Consider the following 14538-nt stretch of genomic DNA (forward strand, 5'->3'; position numbering starts at 1 on the left):
CGCCAGAACTGAAACAGGAACAGACGCATCCCACAAATGCAAGTTGGGACCCTCCAAACTGTCAGCGATGCCAAAGGGCTCTCTTGGAGCTGCGGGTGCAGCTTTGAGTCCACTTGGAGAACTTCCCTCCCAAGCCCCGGGTGTTACGCTACCATTATTCCTGATATCCCCATGGCTGCTCCATGCCAGAGCTGCTGGAGCTCCTCATTCAGAGCACTGGCACGTCACCTGCCTGTTCATGAAGGATTTTCCACGCTCTGCTACTTCTCAGCGGTTAAAGAGGAGATAGCCTGGAATATCCCACCTAACCACCACCCTGGAGGCTTCTCCAAGCACTTCTCCAAGTCCTGTGCAAGGCCATACAGTGCCCTTCCAGGTGAACTTCCATCCCAGCAGTGAGGGATGGATCCAATCGCCCCCGCAGTCCTGGCAATCCCATCCCGACCCCCTCAGCTTGACCAAAACAGCTGATGGACGCCAATCGCATTAATTGATTTAGCAGATGATTAAGAAAAGCAATGAAATCTGTCTGGAACAACCAAACCCAAGGGCATTGCATTGCTGAGATCTCGTTCTCTTCCACACAAGCAGTTTCCAACCTTTTCTGACGCACAAAGTCTGGAGAGGTTCCCCAGAAACCCAGAGAGCTTTGAACAAGGAATGGAACCCTGGAGGCTGCAGGTGAGGCTCAACCACCACCTCCACAGCTCAAAAACCTTCTCCCGACCCTTGGCTGGAAGTCCCAGCTCTGCCCGGGCACTTCTAGGAAGAGTTGGAGGGAGGTTCTTTCCATTCCATCCTTCCCATAAGGATGGGTCATTCCTTTTGGTGGCCCAAGATGCTCCAAGTGCTCACTTGAGCCGCGCACCATCGCAGATCCAGGCAGCTCCCCCTCAGGAATAACATTCCTGGAGCAAATCCCATCCCTTGGAGTTGGCAGAGAAGCCGGCACGGAGAGGGAAATCCATCGCCTCCATCCCATTCCCACGTGTAAAGAAAAGGGTGGAAGGTGTCCTACCTCCTCGTCTGAGCTGTCTTCTTCATATTCGTTCTGAGCGAGCAGAGCCTCGTTGCCCTCCAACGCTGACTCGTCCTCCAAGGTTTTGCTCTTCCTGGGAGTCTGAAAGACATGGGAAAAAAAAAGCTTAGGGAGATTCCATCAGGGAAGGGAAGGGAAGGGAAGGGAAGGGAAGGGAAGGGAAGGGAAGGGAAGGGAAGGGAAGGGAAGGGAAGGGAAGGGAAGGGAAGGGAAGGGAAGGGAAGGAGGGAGGAAGGAAGGAAGGAAGGAAGGAAGGAAGGAAGGAAGGAAGGAAGGAAGGAAGGAAGGAAGGAAGGAAGGAAGGAAGGAAGGAAGGAAGGAAGGGGCTCATTAAGCAGCACTCATTTCGATTCACTTGGGACTGCAAAGAAAGTCACTTCCCACTTCCCCACACTCTCTGCCCGCTGCTCTGCTCGCACGAGAGCTGCATTTGCACTCCCTGTGCCCAGAATTCTTCTCCCTCTGCAGCTTCAATCTCCCAGTCACATTCCAGAGGCAACTCAAGCCTCTCCGTCCCTCTTTTTCCCTGGAGCTCAATACCACCGAGACCATGCAAAGACACAACCAGATTAGAGGCTGCAACAACCCAACCCGTGAGGACAGGCAGCACGGGCTTTCCGGCACCAGAGCACAGACAAATTTCTGTGGGAAAAGGGAAACTTCATGCAGGAAAATGGAAAATTAAGGAAGGAAAGGATCCAATCTAACCACCGGCTCAAAGCGGACCTAGCTTCACAGTTAGATCAGGATGCTTGGGATCCTGTCTCTCACTCCCGAGCTGCAAGACTGCAGCGGGCAAGAACGCTCCTGAATTTTCCTGGCTGCACCTCATCCTGGTTGCCTCCCATCCATCATCTATGCATCTCCAGGCATCACGAGAGCCTGGCTGCATAGAATCATAAAATGGTTTGGGTTAGAAGGGACCTCAAAGCCCATCCAGTTCCAACCTCCTGCCATGGGAAGGGACATCCCACTGGATCAGGGGCTCCAAACCCCATCCAACCTGGCCTTGAACACCTCCAGGGATGGGATCTGGAGGTTCTGGTTGATGGCAAGTGAGAATCATGGAACCAGGAGATGGTTTGGGTTGGAAGGGACCTCAAAGCCCATCCAGTTCCAACCCCCCTGCCATGGGAAGGGACATGCCACTGGATCAGGGGCTCCAAACCCCATCCAACCTGGCCTTGAACACCTCCAGGGATGGGGCAGCCACAACTTCCCTGGGCAACCTCTTCCAGGGCCTCACCATCCTCATCAAGAATTCTTCCTTATGTCCAGTCTAAATCTGCCCCTCTCCAGTTTATATCCATTCCCCGTTGTCCTATCACCATGAGTCTTTGTCAACAGTCCCTCCTCAGCTTTCTTGGAGCCCCTTCAGGTACTGGAAGGTTGCTCTAAGGTCTCCTCGGAGCCTTCTCTTCTCCAGGTGGAACAACCCCAACTCTCTCAGCCTGTCCTCGGATGGGAGGTGCTGCAGCCCTCCCATCATCCTTGGAGCCTCCTCTGGACCCGTTCCAACAGCTCCATCTCCTTCTTCTGTTGAGGACTCCAGAACTGGACCCAATCCTCCAGAGGAGGTCTCCCAAGAGAGGAACAGAGGGGCAGAATCCCCTCCATCCCTGCTGGCCACGCTGCTTTGGATGCAGACCAGGACACGATTGGCCTTCTGGGCTGTGAGCGCACGTTGTGGCTCATGTCGAGCGCCCCAAGTCCTTCCACTCAGGGCAGCTCTCAATCACATCATCCCCCACCGTGTACTGAAGCCGGTGATTGCCCCCACCCAGGTGTAGGACCTTGCCCTTGGCTTTGTTGAACCTCATGAGGTTCTCCCAACCCCACTTCTCCAGTCTGTCCATGTCCCTCTCCACGACATCCCATCCTGGTGTGGCAACTGCACCACTCAGCTTGGTGTCCTCTGCAAATTTCCTGAGGGTACACTCAATCTCACTCATGCGCACACTTGGAGCCACTCCTGGAAGAGACGTCAGCGAAGAATGGAGCAGGAATGGGTTGAAGACACAGCCTCAGTGTGGCAATGTCATTGTGATGAAGGCTCCCACGCACCGTGCTGGATGCATCCAGCTGACATTTCCCACCAGGAGTTGTGGGACAAACCAGGAGCCAAATGCAGCTTCTATTTGGCTTATCTCAAGTTTTTTTTCCATGGCAGAACCTGCAGCGGACAGGACACCTCGTGCACTGAGGTGGAGATGGTCCAATGGGCCACAGGCTTATCTCTGGTCAGAAGGAAAACTGATAGGACAACCTTGGGGCAGGAATTCATTCCTGACAAACAGACAGCACGAGCATCAACCTGCGCCCACGCGCTGACCTGGTGTGTGGGTGCCGAATAAGCTCCAGCTCCTTCCCTGGAAAAGAGATTCTCTCGTCCTCCCTCCGCGTACCCTGCCGAGTCGGAGCAGGGGGAGAACGGGGACCCTGCCTGGATCGGGTTTACAGGAGGATTCAGTGAAATAATCGGAAAACCAGCCCTAGAAAACGTCCCTCGCGGGAACAGTAAAATCCGCGCGGCGTGTGATCACCTTCTGCTGTACGCAGACACCAGCGCAGCTCCCGGGCCGCGGGGAAGACGGGTGGGAGAGCGCCTGGAAAATCCGGGGCCAGCAAAAGGATGAGATTACAGCAAAAACAAAGGGCTTTATTAAAAAAAAAAGTTTTGTAAAAGGGCGATCGGAGATAAGTTTTTTTCCAGGCTTTTGGCGCTACAATGGCTTTGGACTTGAGTTTCCATCTTCCCCTCGTTTCTTCCCTCCCTCCGACGCCACGAGGAGATCAGAGAAGGATCTTAGGGCGCAAACACAGGGTGATGGTACCCAAGAGAGGGAACGCTGTGCCAGAATGTGACACGCAGGCACTCCAGCGTTCCCGCTCTCGTCCCACTGGTGCTCAGCCTCCCAATCCATGCAATTCAGCAGGAAAACAAGAGACCCACAGCCTCCCCAGATCCCAAGTTTACTCCAAGAGGTACCACAAGCTGTGATGTTGCCCAGGATTCCTTAAAGATTCCCCCTGGTTGGCATGTCTGTAGAGCAACGCAGGCGTCCAGGGATGGGGTGCGGCTCCTGGAAGGCTCCAAGCATTCCTGAACGCTCCGCCAGGAAAAGCTCAGCTGGGACACCGACTGCTCACCCTGCAAAGCCCAACTGGGAAATAAGGAACGCACATAGAACGTTACAGATGTTCCACCAGGACAGGGTCCATCCACAGGGCTCGGAGGGGATTGGGATAAGGACTGGAATAAGAGGAACCCACTTTGGGATAGACGTGCCCACTCTTCCAGGGTTATCGGGAATGCCTCTCTGTGTCTTCCAGGTACCAGGATAAAGGGAAAGGTTTTTTTCCTCGCAGCGAGATACAAGATCTGCCAGGATTCCAGCCAGGCAGGAATATGCTGGTCCCTCAGAGGCAGGAATAAGGACAGGAATCAAGGCTGGAATGAAGCCGAAGCTCTGCTCGGCAGCTCCGTGCACAGAAGCCGGTTCCACCAGAGGGCGGCAAGCAACATCCAATGCTCCACAAAATTCCATAAACCCCCTCAAAACTCCCCTGCTGGCACCCCCGCTGATGGGATTCCAGGATGAGGATCACCCTGGCCCCACACGTGGTGGGGATCCAGAGTCAGCATCTAGACATAAGGAAGAATTTCTTCACCATGAGAGTGGTGAGACCCTGGAAGAGGTTGTCCAGGGAACTTGTGGCTGCCCCATCCCTGGAGGTGTTGAAGGCCAGGTTGGATGGACCTTGGGCAGCCTGATCCAGTGGGATGTCCCTGCCCATGGCAGGGGGGTTGGAACTGGATGGACATTAAGGTCCCTTCCAACACAAACTATTCCATGATCCCCAGACCTTGGTGCAGAGGGCAATCCGGTGGTGCTGGCAAGTTTGGTCACAGAAAGAGAGAGCTGCGGCAGTGGGTGGGTTTCACGGCACAGACAGGACTCCGGGATGGGATCAGCTGTGAGAAGTGGAATATAGAAAGAGCACAGCCTCCAAGAGCAGAGATTCCGGTAACCTCCTTCTGCTCAGCTCCCCATGTGATCATGGAATGGTTTGGGTTGAAAGAGACCTCAAAGCTCATCTAGTTTCAAACCAGTGCCATAGGCAGGAACACCTCCCACGGGATCCAGTTCCTCCAATTCTCATCCAACCCGGTCTTGAACACCTCCACGGATGGGATCCAGGCATTCTAGATGATGGCACGTGAGAAATGTGGAACCATGAGATGGTTTGGGTTAAAAGGGACCTCAAAGTTCATCCAGTTTCACACCACTGCCATGGGCAGGGACACCTCCCACTGGATCCAGTTCCTCCAATTCTCATCCAACCTGGTCTTGAACACCTCCATGGATGGGATCCAGGCGTTCTAGTTGATGGCAAGTGAAAAATGTGGAACCATGAGATGGTTTGAGTTAAAAGGGACCTCAAAGTTCATCCAGTTTCACACCATTGCCATGGTGTGACACCTCCCACTGGATCCAGTGCCTCCAATTCTCATCCAACCTGGTCTTGAACACCTCCATAGATGGGATCCAGGCGTTCTGGTTGATGTCAAGCGAGAAATATGGAACCATGAGATGGTTTGAGTTAGAAGGGACCTCAAAGTTCATCCAGTTTCACACCATTGCCATGGTGTGACACCTCCCACTGGATCCAGTGCCTCCAATTCTCATCCAGCCTGGTCTTGAACACCTCCACGGATGGGATCCAGGCGTTCTAGTTGATGGCAAGTGAGAAATGTGGAACCATGAGATGGTTTGGGTTAAAAGGGACCTCAAAGTTCATCCAGTTTCACACCACTGCCATGGGCAGGGACACCTCCCACTGGATCCAGTGCCTCCAATTCTCATCCAACCTGGTCTTGAACACCTCCACGGATGGGATCCAGGCATTCTGGTTGATGGCAAGTGAGAAATGTGGAACCATGAGATGGTTTGAGTTAGAAGGGACCTCAAAGTTCTTCCAGTTTCACACCACTGCCATGGGCAGGGACACCTCCCACTGGATCCAGTTCCTCCAATTCTCATCCAACCTGGTCTTGAACACCTCCATGGATGGGATCCAGGCGTTCTAGTTGATGGCAAGTGAAAAATGTGGAACCATGAGATGGTTTGAGTTAAAAGGGACCTCAAAGTTCATCCAGTTTCACACCATTGCCATGGGCAGGGACACTTCCCACTGGATCCGGTGCCTCCAATTCTCATCCAACCTGGCCTTGAACACCTCCACGGATGGGATCCAGGCATTCTGGTTGATGGCAAGTGAGAAATGTGGAACCATGAGATGGTTTGGGTTAAAAGGGACCTCAAAGTTCATCCAGTTTCACACCATTGCCATGGGCAGGGACACCTCCCACTGGATCCAGTTCCCCCAATTCTCATCCAACCCGGTCTTGAACACCTCCACGGATGGGATCCAGGCGTTCTAGTTGATGGCAAGTGAGAAATGTGGAACCATGAGATGGTTTGAGTTAGAAGGGACCTCAAAGTTCATCCAGTTTCACACCATTGCCATGGGCAGGGACACCTCCCACTGGATCAGGCTGCCCAAAGCCCCATCCAGCCTGACCTTGAACACCTCCAGGGATGAGGCAACCACCACTTCTCTGGGCAACCTGGGCCAGGGCCTCCCCACTCTCATCTGGGGTTCATCTACCCCAAAATACAACAGAAGAGTTCAGAAGAACTGGAAAAAAATGAGGAATCTGAAGTAAAACACAAACCAGGGACTCAAAAAGGGGCAGTATGATAGACCGTCAGCAGTCTTCAAGGAGAGCCACATCATTGCAGCACTCCATTTCACACCTTGTGTAGATGGAGGACAAATGGCACCTGGTCAGACACAGCACTCAGCTGCTGAGCTGTGAGCCTCTCCGTGTCCTGAGAGGACAGCCCAGGCAGAGCCGCTTTCTCCAGATGTCCTTATCCAGCGTGGAGAAGAGAAGGCTTTGGGGAGAACCTAGAGTAGCTTCCAGTATGGAAAGGGGCTCCAGGAAAGCTTGGGAGGGGCTCTTGATCAGGGAGTGCAGGGATAGGACGAGGAGGAACGGTTTTGAGGTCAATGAGGGGAGATTGAGATGAGATCTTAGGAAGAAATTCTTCGGTGTGAGGGTGGGGAAGCCCTGGCCCACGTTGCCCAGAGAAGTGGTGGCTGCCCCATCCCCGGAGATGTTCAAGGTCAGGTTGGATGGGGCTTGGAGCAACCTGATCCAGTGGGAGGTGTCCCTGCCCACAGCAGTGGTGTGGAACTCAATGGGCTTTGAGGTCTTTTCCAACCCAAACCATTCTGTGACTCTATGAATACACTTTACTGTGATCCTCGGACCACTTAAGGAGTCAAATGAGGAATAACTTCAGGAAGGACATGGATCTGTTGGAGAGTGTCCATACTAGACCATGGAGATGATCAAAGGGCTGAAGCAACTCCTATACAAAGACAGACTGGGAGCGTTGGGAGGGATTGTTCAGCCTGGAGAAGGTTGGCTGCCCCATCCCCGGAGATGTTCAAGGTCAGGTTGGATGGGGCTTGGAGCAACCTGATCCAGTGGAAGGTGTCAAAGCCAACGGCAGGGTGGTGGGAACTGGATGGGTTTTGAGGTACCTCCAAATCCAAATCATTCCATGATTCTATCCCGCAAGAACCATGTTGCATGCTGGACTGTGAAGGGAGTCTTATGCCAGCGAAGATGCTAAGGAGAGAATCATAGAATAGTTTGGGTTGGAAGGGACATTAAAGATCAGCCAGTTCCACTCCCCCTGTCATGCACAGGGATACTTCCCACTGGATCAGGCTGCCCAAGGCCCATCCAACTTGGCCTTCAACACCTCCAGGGATGGGGCAGCCACAACTGCCCTGGGAAACCTCTTCCAGAGCCTCACCACCCTCATCGTGAAGAAATTCCTCCTCATGTCCAGTCTAAATCTGCCCCTCTCCAGTTTATATCCATTGCCCCTCATCCTGTTACAGCCCCTCCCCAGCTTTCCTGGAGCCCCTTCAGGTACTGGAAGGTCTCTCTAAGGTCTCCTCGGAGCCTTCTCTTCTCCAGGATGAACAACCCCAACTCTCTCAGCCTGTCCTCGGATGGGAGGTGCTCCAACCCTCCCATCATCCTTGGAGCCTCCTCCGGACCCATTCCAACAACTCCATCTCCTTCTTCTGTTGAGGATTCCAGAACTGGACACAAACCTCCAGAGAAGGTCTCCCAAGAGAGGAACAGAGGGGCAGAATCCCCTCCGTCCCTGCTGGCCACGCTGCTTTGGATGCAGCCCAGGACACGGTTGGCCTTCTGGGCTGTGAGCGCACGTTGCCGGCTCACATCGAGCTTCTCCTCCCCAGCACCCCAAGTCCTTCTCCTCAGGGCTGCTCTCCATCCCATCATCCCCCAGCCTATATCGAAACCATGGATTGCCCCAACTCAGGTGTAGGACCTTGCCCTTGTTGAACCTCCTGAGGTTCACACAGCCCCACTTCTCCAGCTTGTCCAGGTCCCTCTGGATCAACAACTTATTAGAGAGGTGACAGAGCAGAACTGAAGGAGGACCTATCCCAAAGCTCTTCCACACCCTCCAGCTGGATCAGTGTGACAAACTACATCACTTCTGCCCACATCACCCCCCGAAGCTGTCACTGGGATGACTCTCTGCCTTGATGGCCTTGGAAGGAGCCTCCAGCACTGGCAGAAGCTGCCCGGACCCACCAAATTCATACAGGAATGCATCCTCCTGCATCTACCAGTTGGCAGAGGAAACATTGGAGTGTGTTAACGGCTCCGTCAGATCCTCCCTGAGCCGAGAGTCTCTGGAAACTGGATTAGAACTCCAGTAGCTCCTTTGGCTCCTGCTCCCCAAGCGAAACCTGTGCCTCTCACCGCACAGCTCTCAAAGTGCTCCCATGCATCCTTGGTTATGGGGAAAAGATCAGAATTCCTGGCTTGTGATTTTCCAACAGGAAGGGTAAAAGGTCCTGGCTGCTCCAGTGATCCAGCGGAGCAGAATCTCCTCGGTGGAGCTGCAGAGGTAGGGAAGGTGAAGGAACGGGATGCAAACCAGCTGTGCCCTCGGCTGGAGCGAAGAGCGAACAGATCCTAATGGGAATGGGAAGACCCGAAAAGGGAAACAGCCCTACAGCGGGTGGGTTTGGAAGCCTGGGTGGGATGAAGCGATCCTCCCATGTGTCTAGGAGAAGGCTGTGAGGTTTCCTTCTGCTCTACCAGGTGCTGGGATGTGCGCATGAGCTGTGGGAGAATCCTGCTACTCCAGGCCAACCCCAGACCTTTTTTGGATCATGTGGTCAAGGTAGGAAGCAAACCCACATACACGTTGGGACTTTGCCTTTGCCATCCAGCCCATGGATCCATGCATGGATGCCTCCGCAGAGCCTTCCTGCCCTCCAGCCCATGGATTCATGCTCAGATTCCTTGGCAGAGCCTTCCTGCCCTCCAGCCAATGGATCCATGCATGGATCCCTCTGCAGAGCATTCCTGCCCTCCAGCCCATGGATCCATGCATAGATCCCTCTGCAGACCCTTCCTGCCCATGGATCCATGCTTAGAGCCCTCTGTAGAGCCTTCCTGCCCATGGATCCATGCCCAGATTCCTCTGCAGAGCCTTCCTGCCCTCCATCCATGGATCCATGCCCAGATCCCTTGGCAGAGCCTTCCTGCTCTCCAGCCCATGGATCCATACCCAGATCCCTCTGCAGAGCCTTCCTGCCCTCCAGCCCATGGATCCCTGCCCAGATCCCTCAGGCAGATCCACACTCCTACCCGACCTGGTGTCATCTTCAAACCATCTGAGGCAGCACTTGGTCCCTTCATCTGGATTATGGAAAAAAGAGATGAAACAGAGCCGTCTCTAACCCAGAGCCCTGGGAACACCGTGTGGGACCAGTCCCAACAGGATTTAGTCCCGTTCTCCACTTCTTTCCAGGCCTGATCATCCATCCCCATCCATCCATCTGCAGGCAACCGTGCAGAGATGAGTCCAGCACAAAGGAACTTGTCAGCTGCTTTCCTATTTCTGACCACAAATTAGTCCAGAGGGGAGAAGGAAATGGGATACGGGGCTGGAAAGAAGAACTGAACCAAAAGGCTCCATGCATGCTCCAGCTGATGAATCATAGAATCGTTTGGTTGGAAAAGACCTTTGAGATGATCAAGTCCAACCCTACCTGTCCACTACTAAATCACATCCCTGAGAACCTCATCCACGCATCTTTTAAAGCCCTCCAGGGATGGGGATTCCACCACTGCCCTGGGAACCCTCTGCCAGCACCTGAGAACCCTTTCGGTGAAGAAACTCTTCACCAATTTGAACCTTCCCTGGCACAACTTGAGACCATTTCCTCTCATCCTATCACCTGTCACTTGGGAGAAGAGATAAGCACCCACCTCTCCACAACCTCCTCGCAGGCAGCTGTAGACAGTGATGAGGTCTCCCTTCAGCCTCCTTTTCTCCAAGCTAAATCACACCAGGTCCCTCAGCCGCTCCTCATAACCCGTGTTCTCCAGCCCTTTCCCAGCTCCGTTCCCTTCTCTGGACACGCTCCAGCCCCTCAACGTCCTTCTTGGAGTGAGGGACCCAAAACTGAACGCAGGATTTGAGGTGTGGCCTCACCAATGCCAAGTCCAGGGGCACAATCAATGCCCTGGACCTGCTGGCCACGCTGTTTCTGATCCAAGCCAGGAGGCCATTGGCCTTCTTGGCCACCAGGGCCACTGCTGGCTCGTGTTCAACCAAAGATCTTGTAGCTTTGGCCATGCAGTGCTGAGCTGGAGACAGTGAGGAGCCACTAAGGAGGAGGCAAAAACCAGCCTGCACACATCAGCAGGTACTTTAGGAGAGAAAGAAGCTGGACACAGGCTGGAATGCAGCAAGGATGCTCTGAGAGGGGCTTCTGACGGGACAAGAACAGGACGAGGTGTCCAGGAACAATCGTTGCAGGAAGGGAAGAGTTCAGCGGCTCCGGCAGTGCCCTCCTGGTGCCATTCCTACACCCTGATGCCATTCTCACCTCCTGGCACAGGCCAGATCCTATTCAGGTGCTCGGACTCCGCTGGAGCAGCACTGGAGGAGCTTCCTGGATTAAAAAAGCAGCAAATAAACATTTCAGCCTGGCCTCCAGCTGCCGGCCACCGGGCTTTTCCCAGGGCCTCCGGGAGCAGGGTCGGACGGCTCTGCTCAGCACCGGGGCTGCCAAGGAAGCGAGTGCAGCCTGTCAAAACGCTGGAAGTCATTAGGAGGAAATCCAATCCGACAAGGACAGCCTAATATTTACACAGCCCTGCGAGCTCGGGAGGCAGCGGGAGCGCGGCTTTGCAATTTGCTGACAGGCAGGTGGTGGAAGCCGTGGCCTTTCTCGCTCCCGCATCCCAAGAGGGGAGCTGGGACAGCACAACTCAGTTCAGCACCTTGCTGCTCCGACCGGATTAACGCTTCTCCATGGGCTGAGGTGCCGGCACTGGCTCATGGATCAGTGCTGTCCTCAAGAGACGCTGCCTTAACACCTCTGCCATGTTTCTTAAGATCCAAAGACTTCTGACATTCCAGGTTCCTAAAGGCATCTTCTAGGAGAGACCTCCAAGAAGATCCATGGATCTTCTTGGCAGGAAGGATCTGCCGAGGGATCTGGCCAGGCTGGATCCATGGATGGAGGGCAGGAAGGCTCTACAGAGGGATCTGGGTATGGATCCATGGGCTGGAGGGCAGGAAGGGTCTGCAGAGGGATCTGGACAAGCTGGATGGATGGATATTGGGCAGGAAGGCTCTGCAGAAGGATCTGGGCATGGATCAATGGATGGAGGGCAGGAAGGATCTGCAGAGGGATCTGGCCAGGCTGGATCCATGGATAGAGGGCAGGAAGGATCTACAGAGGGATCTGGGCATGGATCCATGGATGGAGGGCAGGAAGGATCTGCAGAGGAATCTGGGTATGGATCCATGCGCTGGAGGGCAGGAAGGATCTGCAGAGTGATCTGGGCATGGGTCCATGGATGGAAGGCAGGAAGGCTCTGCAGAGTGATCTGGGCATGGATCCATGGATGGAGGGCAGGAAGGCTCTGCAGAGTGATCTGGGCATGGATCAATGGATGGAGGGCAGGAAGGATCTGCAGAGGGATCTGGCCAGGCTGGATCCATGGATAGAGGGCAGGAAGGATCTACAGAGGGATCTGGGCATGGATCCATGGATGGAGGGCAGGAAGGATCTGCAGAGGAATCTGGGTATGGATCCATGCGCTGGAGGGCAGGAAGGATCTGCAGAGTGATCTGGGCATGGGTCCATGGATGGAAGGCAGGAAGGCTCTGCAGAGTGATCTGGGCATGGATCCATGGATGGAGGGCAGGAAGGCTCTGCAGAGTGATCTGGGCATGGATCAATGGATGGAGGGCAGGAAGGATCTGCAGAGGGATCTGGCCAGGCTGGATCCATGGATAGAGGGCAGGAAGGCTCTGCAGAGGGATCTGGGCATGGATCCATGGGCTGGAGGGCTCTGCAGAGGGATCTGTCCAGGCTAGATCCAAGCTAGCCACCAGGATCAGGAGCACCACTCCAGAGCAGCATCTCCTCATCCCATCACCACCCGGTGCTCCAGTTCTACACAAACACCTCTTAACCCAGGTTGTGTTTCACTGTCTAGGGAGCCACCAGTCTTTCCAGCACTTCTCCAGCCTGGTCAAACCTAACACAAACTGGGAGATCAAACCTCCAGCATGGGCAATTTGAATGCCAAAAAGTTCAGAGAGTGGAAACATCCTCTGTATCTAAAAGGATTTTCCTTTGCCAGGGCTGATTCTTCCCTGCTCAATCACAGAGCAGCAGCTCAGCTCCAGCGCCATTCAATTACCTTGCTTTTCCCATTGCACGGAAGCCGCAGAGACCTGGATTCAAGGAGTCAGCAAGGAGAACAGTGCCACAACCTGGCTGTGAGCTGTGACACTTGAGGTCCTCTCTGTCCATAGGCTGGAGCTCTCGGCTCCTCCTGGAGCCCCAAGCCAGGCCCCTTCATGAGGACCGTGATGCCAGAAAAGCTCTGGCAACCGGAGCACACGAGGCTCCGTGCTGTCTGGTCTCGCAGCAGGAAACCTGATCAATCGCAGAGCACCCGCAAGCTTCTCTTCTCTTTTCCCTCCTCATCCACATACATCGTCCTTCTCCATGAGCTCCCTGATGTTCTCCATTTCTCCTGTCGATTCCCATTCAACCAATGGATGCACCTCTTTTGGCTGTAGTCCAGAAGAGACAGTTTGGGAATCCTCCCTGATCTCTTGACTTGCTGGATAGACAGAAGATATGGAAGCACAAGACCCTAGACATCCACAAATACCTCGGGAGGACCCCAGACATCCATAAATACCTCGGGAAGCGCTCCGGAGCCAAGCATTCCCGGAGAACAACGGCACTGCTAACATCAGGGCTGAAAATCCGATGGTGGCTTCCCAGGCACCAGCTCTAGTGCCCACGTGCCTGGCAAGGCACAAGGGATGGTGGAGTTAAAGAGGGTCAGCTGGGAGGGTTGAGTTGCGGTTCCGAGTGAACTCCCAGAGGATAGAATGAGGTCTTCAGTCTTGGAAAACAGGGAGCAAAAGACTGGACAGGTGGGTCAAGCACAGGGAGAGCCCAAAACCAGGCTTGAGTCTCCAAGAAGGAGCCTTGTGATCCAGCTCATCTGCTGCCAAAGGGTGTCCCGGCTCTTCCCACCCTCCTCCTTGCTGCTCCCTGTGTGCCAATGACATATCCCTCCCACTCTTGAAGCTGCGGAAGAGGGCTGCTGTCTTTCTGAGTTGCGGGGTGGCGAGCGGTCAGATGGAGGTCTGGTGACCACTCCACATCAGCGTCCATATCAAAGCCCACCTGTACAGAAAGGATGAGTCGGGGAGAATGAGCCATTATGTCTCTGCCACTCGTTTGCCTATCAGGATGGCGTCCGGTCATCCCCTCCCTTATCAGATTTACACCATAGATTTCAGAACAAAGACTCAGAGGTGATCCTCAAAACAAAGTATTAATAAGATTTGTGAAAAGAAATCTACATATGTTGTACTTGGGTGATTTAGACTATGAGTTTTTGTGATGGAAACATCCTGATCTACGACACTGGATTTTCTGGATTCCTACATGGTTGGTGGGGATTAAGCAATCCACTGTGTCCCATACCATCACTGACCAAAGTAAAGGAGATGGGCAGACTGGTACTCAAGATGTTATCACTCCAGAATGGACTATAAGAGAATGAGAGGAGCAAGCCTTAATCGGAGCTCCCTCTCAGCTGGTCTGAGATCCCCCACCAACATCAAACGATCTACGAACACTAAACACCAGAGCGCTTGCAGAAACTTCACCGGCAGCAACTTTTTTTGGGAAACATCTAAAGACTTTAACACCAAACTCCGTACAGGTTGTATGGTTCCTCACAAATCCTTATAAGATGCTAATATTGATCAGACTTAAGCTTAATATTCTTGATTTAGAATTTTAACGTTAAA

General features: G+C 53.7%; 1 protein-coding gene across 4 annotated transcripts in view; it reads right to left on the bottom strand.

Moving 5' to 3' along the window:
* The window catches only part of BOP1 (BOP1 ribosomal biogenesis factor), a 96489-nt gene that overhangs the window by 75223 nt on the left and 6728 nt on the right, over positions 1–14538 (bottom strand). For all 4 annotated transcript variants that reach the window (XM_054057735.1, XM_054057739.1, XM_054057736.1 and 1 more), the window contains exon 3: positions 1019–1120. In XM_054057735.1, coding sequence (XP_053913710.1) covers positions 1019–1120 — 102 coding nt within the window. The remainder of the gene's footprint in view (positions 1–1018; positions 1121–14538) is intronic.

Source organism: Cuculus canorus, chromosome 2 (genome assembly GCF_017976375.1).
Source record: "Cuculus canorus isolate bCucCan1 chromosome 2, bCucCan1.pri, whole genome shotgun sequence".
Classification (NCBI taxonomy): domain Eukaryota; kingdom Metazoa; phylum Chordata; class Aves; order Cuculiformes; family Cuculidae; genus Cuculus; species Cuculus canorus.